A 17015-nucleotide genomic window follows, 5' to 3' on the forward strand; every position below is an offset into this window, starting at 1 on the left:
CCTAATGTCGACCTAGATCAGTCGACCAAACGACTATCTATGTTAAGTGCACCACCTAGGTCAGGGTTAGAGAACCTTTGGCCCCAGCTGTTGTTGGACTACACATCCCAGCATTCCCTGCAACAGTGTTATCATGGCCAAATAGCAAATTGTAGCAGGGCATGCTGGGATGTGTAGTCCAACAACAGCTGGAGGGCCAAAGGTTCCCCATCTCTGACCTACGACTTTGCTCTGTTTCTGGACTTCCCTCTTAACGAATGATTGCTATTACCTGTTCTAAACAGGTAAATGGATAAGAAAGGTGTTTCCACACAGGTAATAACAATCAAACATTAAGAGGGAAGTCCAGAAACAGAGCATTGTGTCCCTCCTGGAAAGGGTCATGTTGGGAGGTATGGTACACTAACTCAAACCATAAATAACTGTCTTTTTTACACAAACTGAGCCGCAGAGCCGCCCAAAGGATCTAGATCTTTTCACTGACCGACCCAGGTCGACCCGGGTCCGCGAAAAGATCCGTTTTGCCCATCTCTACCTCAGAGCAGACAGGAAATCACTTCTGTGAGAGCAGCAACAGGCAGCCTTGCGATTGGCTGCCTGTTGCTGTGGCTACCGAAGAAGACCAGCATACCCTCCAACATCTGAGGGTCAGCAATCGGTACACAAACGTAAAGGGGGCATGGCCAGCATGAAAGGGGGCGTGGCCAAGCCCCGTTTCCTATCCTTTCAATGGTTGATTCTGCACATCCTGGGGGCACAGCATTGGTCGTGTTGACAAGAGCCCAGCGTGTCCCCCTCCTCCTGGACAGCAGCACATGTCACTCAGCTCCCCTGCTTGCCGCTTGCTGATCTCGGTCATCGAATATTCTTAAAATCACCATACCTGCCCTGCCCCAAGTCTCCCGCCCAGCGCCGTTCCTCTTCTTCTGCACGGTGATTCATGCACTTCCCACAGGTGACATTCATCTCACCACAGCCTATCCCTGAGCAGGGGGAGGCGGGCAGGCTGTGTTCCCCTGTGGGGCACCTCGGGATTTGTAGTATTGTAGGCGGATCCCCCTCACGCTCCCAGGGGAACATATGGAGGTAAGGAGGGGTGTGGTAGAACCCGCACAGACTTAAAAATATGCTAAGGTATTAATTAAAGAACCAATATGAAGGACTATCCATAGTAAATTCTGCTAGTCATTGATTGGTGGTGCGCCCCAAAATTCAGTATTGTAACTGAAAGAAGGGTTTTTTTATTCACTTGATAGAAGTGAACCAAAGAAAGAAAAAAGCTTTGTGGGCGCACTCTTATTATATGTAAATATGATATTAATTTAAAATTTAACTTTTATTATGATCCTTATAAAATAAAGTAACAAGGGTCGTTACAAGAAATGGAAGGACAGAGAAAATAGTTAGAACAAAGTCTATAGTTAGATTTATATAAAATGTAGTGTGATACTGATAGTAAATTTTTCACACATTAATCTCCATTCAGCGCATTAGTTCCTTGATCATCATTGGTATATATACACAATGTGATTATAGGCGAAATTGAATGGTTTGTATCCCTCAATTGGAAGGCTGGAATTGCCTTGGAGGGATATCGGTTGCCCCAGCAACAGGGTTTATTAGTATTTGTAGCTTATATTGCTCATACAGCAGGCGTATCCAGTGCAATCTATCTGGGGAATATACTTGTCCAATTTTTAGATACCACACCAGTGATTCTTCAGGGGTCTCCCACCAAAATACTGAACTGGCCCTTCACTGCTTTGCTTCCAAGTTCGGGAAGTTTTTGGGCAGTTCCAGTGAGGTATGGTGGTATGATTAGGACTAAATTCCCATTAAGCAATTGCCTGGTTAACTGTAATTAGAGCATTTATAGCTAAATTCATACCATATTGTTTACACAGAAAAACACACGGAGGTCAGTGTTTGGCAAATGATAACTGTACATGACAACAGAGATTTTGCCGTTATTGGAAGCCGAGTGTACCTTTGAAAATAGTCATAAATGAAAAAAAGGACAAAAAAGGAAGGATTGGTAAGTGTATAAAGGAAAAGTAAAATTACAGAGCAAAAAAATTCAGGAGAAAAGAGAAGAAAGAATTAGGAGGGGGGGGAAGGGGAGGGGGAAGAGCTGGGGATGGAGAAGGGGGGGGGAAAGAGAATTGAGTGAGGAGGAGAGATGAGAGTGGATATAAGAGTTAAATTTTTTGGTTTTGTACAGGGCTTAAATCACAATCTGGGTGGTATAGTCACAATTAAATGGTCACCAGTATTTGGGCAGTGAGAAAAATATTATTAACCTGTGTTCAGGTAATGGAGTATGTCAGCCACTCAACGATATTATCCCCTGGCAAACAAAGTTATTACATTTGGAGCTGCTGCTGCAGGAGAAACAAGCACTATGAGCCAGCGTTTATTATCAGTGGTGCTTAACAGTTATTGGTGTTATAGGTTTAATGTCCTGGATATTTTAGCACTGAAATTGTGCTTATACTGCAGATCGAAAAAGGTCACTGTAACACAGCGCTGTGGCCAGAGATGCTGGCAGTACTTGTATTTTATGTCCAACTACCAAATAGGCAAAAGTACTGGAGGTTTTAACACTGATTAGATGTGTTAGTTGAAAAGAGAAGGGTGTCACTCTGCCGCTAAGTGCAGGCAGGGGACACCTGTACCTTGAACGCCTGGTCCTGGCGTTTGGATATAGAGAACCTCAGGGGTCCGTGGTGAGGGGCTGGGGTCTCCAAAAACTGGTCAGGGAGCTGGTGGGCACTGGATTGCTGCTGCTGCTGTAGCTGGGGTCCGTTAAGAACACGTGTTTTCGCCGTTTTAGGCTTCTTCAGTATGCGCACAGAACATATGGAGGTGTTGGATACTACACCTCCCAGAGTCCCCGCAACCTCCTCGGCTGAAATAGAGGTGAAGGCAGGAGGAGGTGCCTGACGTCAAGTGCTGCAGCTAGAAAACCGGTACAATCGGTACAGTGGATTTTAGCCGGTACAGGCCGTTAAAAAAACGGTACTGTACCGGCTAAATCGGTACTGTTGGAGGGTATGGACCAGCTGCCAGTCACCGGACGGAAATGGATGCGGAGGTACAGAGCGCTGCTGCTGTCTCTACATCCATATCTGTCTGACAGCCACTCTGCCCGGCCGCATACCCCCCGCTGCCTGGCCACATACCCCCCGCTGCCTGGCCGCATACCCCCCGCTGCCCGACCGCATACCCCCGCTTCCCGGTCGCATACCCCCCGCTGTCCGGCCATATACCCCCCATTGCCCTGCCGCGCATAGCGCAGCACATTTAAAAAAAAAAATATATAATACATATCTGTGAAATGCCGGGCAGATGGGGGCACCGGGCCCCTTTAACCCCTTGGGCACCGGCGGTAGTTCCGCCCCTGAGGCACACTGACTGCACAAGTGTGCAATGCATTACTGGGAGTTGACTATGTCCCATGAGACTTTGCACAAGAGGTCAGGGGCTGAGAGGCTTGTGCTGAGCTATGCTTGGTGGAGCTCATTACATGCTTCTCAGGCCCATGAAGAGGGAGTGCTGAGCCTGTCAGGGCTCCTACAGAGTAATGGAGTAAGGTACAGAGGGACAGTCAGAGGCTTTTCATATGGTATTTTATATATATATATATATATATATATATATATATATATATATATATATGGTACTTGTTTCCTAGCACGGCCACAAATCTTGGCCATCGGGGGTAATTTTAGTGGCCTGCGACGCGACCGACGCGATGCCCCCGATTTTTCCATTGAAATGCATTGAAAACAGTGAAAAATCGGGTCGGTCGCGTCGTGTGCGCCTAAAAATGCTTAAATGGTCCACCCGTGATGGCCGCGATTTCCCCATAGGGAACAATGTTAAATGCCTCAATTTACCCGCGATGACCCCGATTTCCCATAGGAAACAATGTTAAATGGGTCAATTTACCCAAATCATCATAGGGAAGAATGGTAAATGGGCCAGAAACCCCAAAAAACCCCCCTGACCAGTGAAATGTACCCCCAAAAGTAGTTTACGCCACCCCGCGATTAACGTGAACCCGAAGCGTGGCGAGCGCAGCGAGCCCGCGAGGGGCGGCGGTACGCGTCCTCCGACCTTTTCATACCCCCACTATCCACGTCGGCGTGGAGTTGAGAATAGAATAGTGTGGCGAGCGCAGCGAGCCCGAAGCGTGGCGAGCGCAGCGAGCCCAGCGAGGGGACGCGGATACCTTCACAGGTAAACGCGTCCCTTCGCGGGCTTCACAGGTGTCCGCGTCGCCATGGACACCTGGGAAGCCCGCGAGGGGACGCGTATAACTGTGAAGGTATCCGCGTCCCCTCGTGGGGCTCGCTGCGCTCGCCACGCTTCGGGCTCGGTGGCTCGCTGCGCTCGCCACACTATTCTATTCTCAACTCCACGCCGACGTGTATAGTGAGGGTATGAAAAGGTCGGAGGACGCGTATCGCCGCCCCTCGCGGGCTCGCTGCGCTCGCCACGCTTCGGGTTCACGTTGATCGCGGGGTGGCGTCTAGTACTTTTGGGGGGACATTTTAATGTTATGGGGTGTTTTTTGGCCCATTTACCATTGTTCCCTATGATAATTTGGGTAAATTGATCCATTTCACATTGTTTCCTATGGGAAATCGGGGTCATCGCGGGTAAATTGAGGCATTTAACATTGTTCTCTATGGGGAAATCGCGGGCATCGCGTCTGGCCCATCGCACCCGATTTTTTTGCGCATGCGATGCCCGCGATGGCCCCGATTTTACCCCCGATGACCGCGATTATGATCGTTGTGGCCGTGCTAGGAAACAAGTACCATATATATATATATATATATATATATATATATTTATATTAATCCCCCCCCCCCCTGCATTTGACCATTGACTAAGTTTATACTGCTTTTATGCTGTGTTTTGACAGTGTAATATTCTCCAGTGCAGTTTGTGGCCAGTAATGACAAGTAGGAGGGGGCCCCCCTTTCTAAAGTGCCCCGGTCCTCCCAAAGGCTTAATCCAGCTCTGGTTGTGCTCCAACACGTTTCAGATCAATGGAGCCTTCTTTAATATATTTTCATGTGCTGCAAGCACATAAATAAAAATAGCATGCCCCTTCACAGAAAAAAAAATCAGATTTTTTGACACCCTAAAAAAACATTATTTTAAAAGATCACATTCCAGTTCACCTAAAAAAGATGACGAATGCAAAACAGTGAAACATGGCGAAAATCACCGGAGAAAGCAGCTCTCCATTTGAGCATTGAATAAACTCTCGGTGAATTCCACTAAAACCCCATTGAAAACCACCGGCGAATTGCATACGGCGAATTGCATACGGCGAATTGCCAGACATTCGCTGTTCATTGGCAGCGAATTGTCTCCATTGAATAGGGCGAATTGTTTTTACTGAGAGAAAATTTGTCGTTACACCAGTGAATTGTCAGATTCGCTGTAAAATATGGCGAATCAGAGGCATTGAATACTGGCCTTTGTATCATGATTGGTCTGGGTTATATGTCATTCATTGGTCTGTATACATGTCAATCAACTGACTGGAGGGTTTGTGAACATTCTCTATTTTTCAAGCTTTTCTTATTGGTCTGTTTGTGTGTCAATCAACTGCCTGCTGAAATTGGCTTCAAACAGCCAGTGGGTCCGGTTTTTACTTAGTCCCTTTCACACAGAATTGTGTATAAGTGCGAGGTTGGATTGAAAAGTAATCCCTCCATGGTTATAAGTTTTTTATTTGTGAACAGATTTGAACACTTTTTTTTGTACATGATAACTCAGTTGATCCTCTATGTAATGCACTATTCACTTTTCAACGTAGTCCCCATCCCTTTCCATGCATGTGGCAAAACCTCAACCTACTGAGCAGTGCGTTAATGGGGCTTGCTAGCTCACTGTGCCAGACATGAAACCCTGAGCGGCGTGAGCGCTTGTTTATTAAAAAATAAAATAAACGCAGTATCCTTTTTGCACCACCAGATGGCCTACTATCACAATCCTTTTTCCATCACACCGCCAAGTAAGTCCAGGGCTACGCCGTGCCTGTGATAAGTTGTGGCCAGTGGAAAAACCAATCTTAACTAAATACTGGAAGCCGAAAATTTGCGGCCCTGCAAACAGGTCTGAATTGGGCCCATTGTTCTGCTGGGGAAACCTAGAGGATTATTCAGGGGATATCATGAGATGTTCTGTGTGTTTGTGTGTGTGTGTGTGTGTGTGTGTGTGCCAACGGGTTCTGCGACATTGGAAGCAGGAAGGCAGCAAACTGCCAATGATTGACAGTCTGCTGCCGCTGCGGGGTTGGGGGCTGCAACAGCATCCGTTTAAGAAAATGAAAGATGGGAAGAAGTCTGGGATCTCTGTCGTAGGACGCAGATTTCCTAGTCTCTGCGATGGGTGTCTTTGCATGGCACCATGGGTACCGTAAGCCGTCCGATGGCAGGGGAGAGATACGATGCCATGTCCCAAGTCGCAGGACGGATCACTACTGCAGCAGGAGGCGTCTGCTTGTAAAGCTGTGTACACATGGGGGCGATAGGGGCTGAAATCGCTGGAAATATGGTCGCAGGCGACCATATTGCCAGTGATGGGAGTGTGCCCCGGCGATAAATCGCCGAGTGCGCGCTCCCGTTTTCAGCTCCATTCTAATCGCTGGTCGCAGGAGCTTGCTCCTGCGACCAGCTGATTACCTCTGCGGCACCACCCGGCAGAGGTTCCTTCTTATCAGCAACCATCTCTGGTCGCTGATGAAAAGGAGAAACTGAGCAATATATCTCCCCCGTGTGTACGGGGCTTTACAGCTGGCTCCTGCTGCATTACCGTACAGAGCTATCAATGCTGCTTTCAAGGAAGCAGCAGTGATAGCAACTACAGCCACATCTGAATGACCCCAGCTTCTTACATTCATGTGATACTTTGACACTTACCACCTACCTAAACATTGTCATACCTCCCAACCTTGTGGTGCCTGAACTCGGGACTCCTGCACATGCCATAGGAGTGCAGTCAGGGGCATGACCTATTATCGTGTACCTCCTGTGAGGCCACACCTCTTTTTGCTGCTGTGGGACATGGCCATCAGAGCTAGTCAAGCCCCCAGCCCCCTCTGTCTCCCTGAATACACGATGTGTGCATGCGCACTGCATCTATTCACTGCTGCTGGATAGCAGGGGGGCAACCAACCTCCCCCCCCCACCACCACCACCACCACTGCGGGACATTGCCAGCCTTGTGTGGGACTAGACAGTTGGGAGGTATGCATTGTTGCAGCCAGGTGTGGATCGTTTTGTCGACCCGGCTTAGGTCAACACCATTGGGTCGACAGACAGCAAGGTCGATATGGGTGAAGGTCGACAGGTGTCTAGGTGGACATGGGACAAGGTCGACATGGGTTTAGGTCGACAAATATGTTAGGTCGACATGGGTTAGGTTGACAGGTCGCGAGGTTGACATGGGTTTTTTCACCGTTTTTTTTTTACCCAAATGTCGACACAGTCGACATGGACACAGTTGGAAGTCAACCGCAGCCCCTCGCCTTGCTCGCTGCGCTCGGCACACTATTTTATTCTCCCACCTCGCCCCAGTGGATGGTAGGGCATGAAATACTGCCTGTCGGCACATGTCGGCTCAAAAAACAGTGAAAAAACCTATGTCGACCTTACAACCTGTCGACCTAAAGCATTTGTCGACCTAAAACCTGTTGACCTTCATCCATGTCAACCTAGAACCCTGTCGACCTTGTTGCCTGTCGACCCAACGGTGTCGACCTAATGACTGTCGATCTAAGTTGGGTCGACAATACGACCGTATCACGTTGCAGCCTAAGTACACCCCTTCATTACACCGATGTTCCCTAATGGCATAGAGGAATTTGGCAAACAGTTCAAATATGTTGATTTGGCAAGTGTTAGGCAGGGTACCCACAGGTGCTGCACGCATGTAGGGTCCTGCGTCAGCAGCAGCAGCAGCAGCGCTGCAGAAATCACTGGGAAAATGGCACAGCTGCCATTTCCTCCCGTTTTGAACATGCGCAGTAGACTCTGGGACAGAGCTAGGGTCTCCCAGTAACCCGAGGGCCCAGAGTCTACAATGCTCTTGGCTAGAGAGGAGGGGGCTCAGACTGAGCAGGACATTGCCACAGTGTAATAATAATTGCTTCTGATATTACTTTTCACTAGTTTTAGAACTGGTGTCCGGTCGATGGGTGGACAGTCAATAGGTCAACCATTATTGGTGGACAGGCAATAGGTCGACACATGACAAATGTCAACATTGACCAAAGGAAACGTCGACATGAGTTTTTTTTAACCAATTTATTCTCACTTCATGATCCAAGCGGGCATACATTCAGAGGATAACAGTGTGCCAAGCGCAGCGAGGCACCGTGCCCGAAGCATGGCGAGAGCAGAGGTATACTAATACTGTGTCCATGTCGCCAGATTTGACATAGACACCAAAGAAAGCGAGCAACTCATGTTGACCTTTTGACAGCTCTCTGATTGTCTGAGCTCTCTCAGCCAATCAGAGGGCCTCCCAGTGTTTTACATGTTTTTATTCAAATTCTGCTGCCGCGCTGGCCGCCTAGTGGTACTGCCTAGTGCTATGCTACTCCGCCGCCCTCTGTTTGCCCTCTTACAGCACCCGATGTGTCATCGCAAGATGGCATGCGACTTCAGGTGCCGAAAGTCGGCACTTTTTGCACCATAAGATGCAATCGGATGCGATGGACATCGTACTTCGATGTTGCATCGAATCCGCTCACATAAGTGTATGGCAGCATAAGCTCTGAGCCAACCCGGGAAGCTGCTGTATAATAAATACTGACATTGGTAAATAAAAATCGTTGTATATAAAACCCTGCTGTCACAAGATACAAAACCTGTATAGAGGTCAAAAAGGGATTCTTGGCCAAAACAACTCACACTTTTATTTCTTTAGCCACTGCCCATTGATTATAAGTGTTGCGAAACCAGTAAAGCAATTTTTTTAGATGAAAGGCTGCCACATCCAGAAATATAGTCACAGATGTATCTGCAGCTTCACTAAGTCATCTTACAATACCATACCTCCCAACTTTGGACCAGTCGGAAGCGGGACGCAGTTCCTGCGTGCCGGAGGCGTGTTGAAAATTTAGGGGGGCGTGGCCTATACTCGCGGCTCTCCCGCGAGGCCACGCCCCCATTTTGCCGCTATGGGGGCATGACCCAGAGGCTCTGTGAGCCTCTAGCCATGCCCCCTGGCTACGGGAATAGACGCTGTGCGCATGCGCACAGCGTTTATTCCCCGCTGCTTAGCAGCCTACAGGGGGGACTCCCAACAGCCCCCCCTCACCGCGGGACACTGCCGGCCGCGGGAGGGACAGCGGGACAGGCCCTGATAATCGGGACTGTCCCGCTGTAATCGGGACTGTTGGGAGGTATGCAATACTGTATGTCATACTTGCCTACTTTTGAAACCTAGACCCATTGAGATTACAGCAGGATGTGCGCATGAAACATGGCGCACCATTGATATGGGTGTGTCGCACTCTGCTTAAAAGGCGTGTCTAGTCCACATATGGGTGTGTCTATGCTTAACTGTTTGTTGTTGTAAGATTAGTATTATCATAGAAATATCTGTGAACGATGTCTTTCACAGATATATTGCTCGTACACACAGGCTGATGGTGATTAATTTACATACCTCCCAAGTGTCCCGCTTATCGCGGGAACGTCCCGATATTTTGGGACATTCCCGTGTGCCTCGGCGGGGGGGCAGTTGGGAGTCCCCCCCCGTAGTCCGTGAATAGACACTGTGTGCACGCGCACAGCGTCTATTTTTGCAGGAAGAGTGGCTGGGGGCTGGCCAGCAGCTCACAGAGCTGCTGTGCATGCCCCCACCATGGCGGGAAACGGGGCGTGGCATAGCGGCAGCACCGCACGTATAGGCCACGCCCCCTTTTAGACAGGCCACGCCTCTAACATTTTGTCACACGTCCTGTCCCGCCGCCGGTGTCCCAAATGTTGGGAGGTATGGATATATATCAGCTGTCCGATTGAATGGCTGGATCTGCTGTCCAGGTTTGTTTATTCTGGCACGAGCCTAACTAACAGTAGGGTCACTGTACTTTTGAGCATGCAGGCCTGATACCTCAAACTATAGATCATAATGTCACCTGGGCCTAATGCCCAGAGTCACTTATCATTTGTGGAATTGGCTCTCTGTCTGTCTGACATGCTCCACATGCCCTGAGATGATGGTCCAGGCCAAACCAGTGCTTGTGGTTTCCAATCATAAATCATGTGGGCTAACCAAAGTGAATCCTTTCCCTCACCACATAATTAAACCTAAAGGCCCCCATACGATTTGGCCTCTTTTTCTCAGATTCTGATGGATTGGGTCAAAAAACGGGTGAAGAGAGGACAAATCAGATATGTTTGACATCTGATCCGATCCAATGCGTGTATCGGATCGGAGATGGATCTTATGTGCAGCACATAGGATAAATCGCAATCGGACCCATCAACGGCACATCACGGGTGCGTTCTGATTTCCTTGAACTCCCCGCCAGCTCCCCGGGAGTCCTTTCACATGCGATATATTACATCCGAAGCTTGGCGAGCGCAGCGAGCCCCGTGAGGGGACGCGTATTACTTGACGTGTATTCCTCGTCCGCTCGCCACGCTTTATAAAAACAACTCCAAGCAGATGTGGATAGTGGGGGTATGAACAGGTCGGGAGGACGCTTCCACTCGCCACGCTTCGGGCTGCCTTGGATAGTGGAGGTGTTTCAGGAACACATTCACACCTGTCGTGTCATCCATCTGAAACAATAATGATGACACGTGTTAACTGTCAAATGGATTTTACGCTGTCTGACTACGCTAACTGCGTAACCCTGACTGACTACGCTAACTGCGTAACCCTGACTGACTACGCTAACTGCTTAACCCTGACTGACTATTCTAACTGCGTAACCCTGACTGACTACGCTAACTGCGTAACCCTGACTGACTACGCTAACTGCGTAACCCTGACTGACTACGGTAACTGCGTAACCCTGACTGACTACGCTAACTGCGTAACCCTGACTGACTACGCTAACTGCGTAACCCTGACTGACTACGCTAACTGCGTAACCCTGACTGACTACGCTAACTGCGTAACCCTGACTGACTACGCTAACTGCTTAACCCTGACTGACTATTCTAACTGCGTAACCCTGACTGACTACGCTAACTGCGTAACCCTGACTGACTACGCTAACTGCATAACCCTGACTGACTACGCTAACTGCGTAACCCTGACTGACTACGCTAACTGCGTAACCCTGACTGGCTACGCTAACTGCGTAACCCTGACTGACTACGCTAACTGCGTAACCCTGACTGACTACGCTAACTGCGTAACCCTGACTGACTACGCTAACTGCGTAACCCTGACTGACTACGCTAACTGCGTAACCCTGACTGACTACGCTAACTGCGTAACCCTGACTGACTACGCTAACTGCGTAACCCTGACTGACTACGCTAACTGCGTAACCCTGACTGACTACGCTAACTGCGTAACCCTGACTGACAACGCTAACTGGGTAACCCTGACTGGCTACGCTAACTGCGTAACCCTGATTGACTACGCTAACTGCGTAACCCTGACTGACTACGCTAAAGGCGTAACCCTGACTGACTACGCTAACTGCGTAACCTTGACTGACTACGCTAACTGCGTAAGCTCCGGTTAGCTGCGAACGTACACACAGTAGTTGAAATGGATGCATTTGCCAGTATGTAACATGGAGCACTGGCAAATGCGTCCATTATTGTGCATGAGACGCACTTGTGCACCGCACCCTCCCTTTGTGCACAAGACGCACCCGCGACCGAACCCCTAACCCTTCCTGTATCCCTGAAGCGGACACAGGCAGGGTTGCCGTACCCTGCCGCAAGAATGACTGAGACGCACAAGCGTATGAGACGCTCGTGTGTCTCAGTCAGATGGAACGCCTCTCATCCGGCGGCCGCATGATCGCCTCTCCGCTGGTGTCCGCCAGCGCAGGGGATCTGGCGGTTACCGGCGCTGTGTGAAAGGCGCTCACTAGGCTTGCCAGGGTCAGAGCTCTGTCATGAGGACAGAGCTGAGGCTTGCGGGGACAGTATGGTGACTACGCTGCCTGATGGGGACACTACGCTGACTACACAGAGCTGCCGCGGGGACACTACACTGAATGCACCAGATGGGGGCAGAAGGTTGAGGTTCATGTTCTGTGGTGTTTATAGCACAATTTATTTTAGTCTGTGTGACGGAAGTATAGATTAGAACTTGTTACCTGTTACTTCTTGGTTCTTGTTATGTCTACTGAAAACAATCCTTTCGATCGCAGGTGTGCGATAAATCGAAGGATCGAATGGGTCCCCCGATGTGATGCGCGGGCTTGTTGTTCGCTTATCGCATCGATAGATATTATGTGCTGCACATAATTTTTATTGCATTGCATGAGTGATCGCATGTGGTTTTTGGCAGCGTCGGTCTGGGGAGAGGGGGACTGGAGGGAGCACTGTGAAGGATTGCTAGCGGGGGTCAGCGGCGGAGGAATTTTTTAAAAAGTTTAAAACACTGGGCCTCTCGTGCGCGCGAGTCCCCTTCTCACCATCGCCATGGCGCTGGCGGGGGATGGCGGCTGGCGACGCCAGCGCCATCCCCTGCCAAGATGGGACAAGACCCATCTGTATATCCAAATGTAGATGAGCCCCAAAGCAGTTAGTAAGAGATACTATGCTTGGTAAAGTGCTGGGAAATGGCGCTGATGATTCAATGTAAATGTATCTGTCTCTCATTGCTTTTTCCCCCCCAAAAATGAGCTAGGTGAAATCAGGGAGATTGGTAGACTAATGAGGTAGAGAGGGAGATTGCTGCTATTTCAGGGAGTCTCCTGCAGAATGCAGGAGGGTAGGTAACTATGATGTAACAGTATAATGTGGGCTAGGTGAAATGAGGGTGATTGTTAGACTAATGAGGGAGAGAGGGAGATTGCTGCTATTTCAGGGAGTCTCCTGCAGAATGCAGGAGGGGAGGTAACGTTGATGTAACAGTGTAATGTGGGCTCGGTGACATGAGGGAGATTGCTAGACTAATGAGGGAGAGAGGGAGATTGCTGCTATTTCAGGGAGTCTCCTGCAGAATGCAGGAGGGTAGGTAACTATGAACTGTACCTTTAAGGACGCAGGCCTGATGCCTCATACTATAGGGCACATTTCAGTGACCTGGGCCTAATGCCTGGGCCTTACTTATCATTTGTGGTATTGGCTCTCTGCCTGTCTATCATGCTACGTTAGGCAGGGTGTCGTTAACCTGCTTACTGTGTGCCGAACACACGCAGCCTAGCGAGCAGGTTGAAATCGGGCCTTACAGTATGACCCGGCTTCCGGGTTTCCAAATGTGGAGGGTAACTCCAGTAAAAGCTGACGTTACCCTATAGAAGCCTATGGGATTCTCTGCATATCGGTGCTGTGGAGGGATCTGATTGGGTCCCTTGCATTATCCCACGCAGCGGACACATCACTCTGCCCATGTGCACTGGGACTCCTGGGTTACAAACCCTGAAGTCCAAGGACAGTGGCTAGATGGGTGGCGGGATGTACCGCAGGAGGTTGGTACATCCTGCCCACTGCTCCGCACGGTGGCCACAAGCAGGCCGAGCTGCGAGTAGTGATTGGCTTGCTGCAGCTGCTCCTACGCGGATGCTAATCTGCGATTGGTTCGAGACTGGCGTCAAGCCCAAATGGTCGCCAGCGCTTCCTATTGGTTGCTGAACCATGAGTTGCCCTAAATGCAGGCATCATGCCATACATCATGCATTATTTGGGGGGCACTGCGAGTGACATTGCATGATCAGATCTGCCCTATATGTTGACATGCTTGTTAATCTGTATATTTGAAGTGTCACATGCATGGATCCCCCATACAAGGCTGTGTGAGGGACACCCGTTCGTGATAAAACAATTGTGTGATCCAATCCCTATTTCCACGAAATAAGGTTTGTGAATGAGAAGCTTATGCAGCAGCAGCAGCTCCAGCCTCTCCCCCACCATGCTGGGTAAGGTAACACAATAATAACAACATGTGCAGAATATCTCCTCCTCCTGTCATGCCCGGGCCCGGCCCCTTCCCCTCCTTCTCCTCCTGTCATGCCGGGCCCTCCTCCTCCTCCTTCTCGTTCACGGCCCTTTCCCTCCTTGTCCCTGCTCTCAGCCTCGGCCTCTCCTGCCTGAACTGGCCATCGTTGCCATTGCCATCGATGGCAATTCTGCAACTGGCCATCGATAGTGCTTAACCATGCAAAGGATGACCATCGATATTTTTACATATCGATGGTCATCTATTGTATTTGATTGATTGGCCTGTGGGCCAATCAAAACACAGGGGGCGGGGCTTCGCGAGTGTCTGGGGCGGAGCTATGCTCCGTGTCCCGGCACTTTGAAAAAAAAAAAAAAAAAAAAGAAGGTAAAACATCGTTTTGCCATGTCATCGATGGAGGGAAACCATCCGGTTCTCCCCCATCGATGGCAAAAGCATTCGACATCGGCCATGAACCATCGATTATTTCGAATCATCGATGGTCGATGGCCATCCCTAGCCTGAAGTTACTGCAGAGTAGAAGCAGCAGCAGAATAAAAGCCCTGGTGCTGCTGAAGGATGTCTGCGTGTAAGTTCCTCCCGGCCTTCGGAAGAGGCCTCAGATGGCAGTACCAGTGGGACAGGAGGAGAGTGGGCGCCAGTGCAGCCTGGATGGTACACAGCAAGGTATGCCAGCTGCCATTACGCAGTACCCAGCTACCTAGCACAGCAGCTGGCACAGGCTCCACTCAGTGCTGCCAGGAGCTCTGGCCTAGCGATACAATACCCCTCTGCAGAGCCCATCATACAACTTTATCGTGCACTGCTGTATACCCCTGTACCCCACTCTACAGTGCCCAGCATACCCTTTGCAAAACCCTGTGCAGTATCCAACATACCCCTGTGTAGAGCCCACTGCCCAACATACTCATTTGTATTTTCCAGCATAGCTTTGTGCAGTGCCCACCAGACCCTGTGCAGTGCCTTGCATATCAGTGTACAGTGCCAAGCATACCACAATAGCTCTGTGCCCAAAATACTCCACAGTGCAATTCCTTGTATATCCTTGTGCAGTGCCAAGCATACCCTAATAGCCCAGTATAGTAACCAGCATACCCCTATACCCATCTTCAATGCCTTACATATCCCTGTGCAGTGCCAAGATTACCCATATACCCAAGTGCAGTGCCCAGTATAACCCTATACTTCTGTGCAGTGCCAGTATACCTCAGTGCAGTGCCAGTATACCCCTGTACCTCTGTGCAGTGCCCAGTATACCCCCGTGCAGTGCCCAGTATACCCCTATACCCCTGTGCAGGTCCATTATACCCCTGTGCAGGTCCAGTATACCCTATACCCCTGTGCAGTGCATAGCATACTACTATACAATATCCTGCATAACCCCTGTGCACAGTAACCCTGGTGGGATGTGTAATGACACACATACCTTCTATGTACAGTATACAGTAACAATTAGCATTGCTGCAGGGGAAATACAGTAATGCTGCATTATCTATAGTATGCCTTGTACATGCTATGTATTATCATGGCTGTCTTGTGTGACTGTGACCTTGAGGTGTAATGACCACATTGGTGGTGGTGCATTGACTTGTGTAAACTGCTGAACTATTACTACTACCACCGTTAGTAACACACTGTATTTATTACTGACACTTTTGTTTGTAGTCACCTTGACTTGCATTGTTTCTGCAATGAAATACCCTCACAGAAGGTCACCTCAAACTGTGATTATAACACCAACAGCCTTTAAGCTGGTACACAATTGTCTGACTGATCTTTTGGTTCCTGACCCATTCATGCGACACCTCCAGTGTGTGTGTGCACCTCTAATCATGCTTTATCGTAAGAAAGCTGTTTGCATCTGAAGGTCCTGTACTATGGACAGTTCAGTATTCATTAGATTCGATAAGGCGATACTGGACCACAGGCGATACTGGACAACTGTTCTGCCTATGCTGCTTGTGGCAAAGTAGATAGTACAGGTGCTTACACACAAATGGGCACTGTGGTCGGGATTTTCAACTTTGAAAGTGTGTACCTAGTTTGTACAGGGCCCTCATTCTGTTTGACTCCCAAAGCAGCGTAAATTCGCTACTTTTTGAGCCTTGAAAAGTGAGCGGTGCGAATGCCCGCTACACGCCGAATGTCCCACAGCACAGCGAATGGATGTTTTGAATAAACATCCATTCACAGGCTTGCATGTGGGCACAAAAGCATTCGATGGTCGCCGACCATCTAATGATTTTTCTAGCGCTTGCAAATCTACTGTAAGTAAGTCTCTGCTGACATAGATCTGCGGTTTCCAGCTCCCAAGAAGTTACCGCGAGCCCCCAGAAGCCAGGTACCCACCCAGTGCCAACACCCCCTGCCTGCCTCCCAGTGTTTTTATGCAAACAACCCCTGCCCGCCTCCTACATGCCCCACCCCCCTTTGTGAGAGCCTCGGAGACTATGCAAGTCTCCGAAGGCACTAGGGTAACCAATAGGGTGACCAACTCATCCCTTTAATCCGGGACACATATTAATTACACAGGTTCTGTGGCAGTTTAAACCAGGTGAAATGGAGTCTTGAGGTGTGGCAGTTTAAAACCAGGTGAAAGCCAGCCACAGAGCCTGTGTAATTAATATATGTCCTAGATTAAAGGGATGAGTTGGTCACCCTAGAAGGCACCCACATTGAAGCCCTGCACATGGGTATAAGTAAATATGTCATACTTGCCTACCTGACTCTCTCCATGCGGGAGAAAATGCTCTGTCCTGGACTTCCCTGGTAATGTAGGATTAGGGTGACCAACTCATCCCTTTAATCTGGGACACATATTAATTACACAAGTTCTGTGGCTGGCTTTCACCTGGTTTTAAACTGCCACACCTCAAGACTCC

General features: G+C 49.3%; 1 protein-coding gene across 1 annotated transcript in view; it reads left to right on the forward strand.

Annotated features, from left to right (window-relative positions):
• The first annotated feature begins 14595 nt into the window (after window positions 1–14595).
• The window catches only part of OXCT1 (3-oxoacid CoA-transferase 1), a 114201-nt gene continuing 111781 nt past the window's right edge, over window positions 14596–17015 (forward strand). Inside the window, exon 1 of the mRNA XM_083154266.1 lies at window positions 14596–14799. Within this exon, the coding sequence (XP_083010392.1) occupies window positions 14692–14799 (108 nt within the window). The 5' untranslated portion in view covers window positions 14596–14691. The remainder of the gene's footprint in view (window positions 14800–17015) is intronic.

The sequence above is a fragment of the Crinia signifera genome, chromosome 1 (genome assembly GCF_055691185.1).
Source record: "Crinia signifera chromosome 1, ASM5569118v1, whole genome shotgun sequence".
In the NCBI taxonomy this organism is placed as follows: Eukaryota; Metazoa; Chordata; class Amphibia; order Anura; family Myobatrachidae; genus Crinia; species Crinia signifera.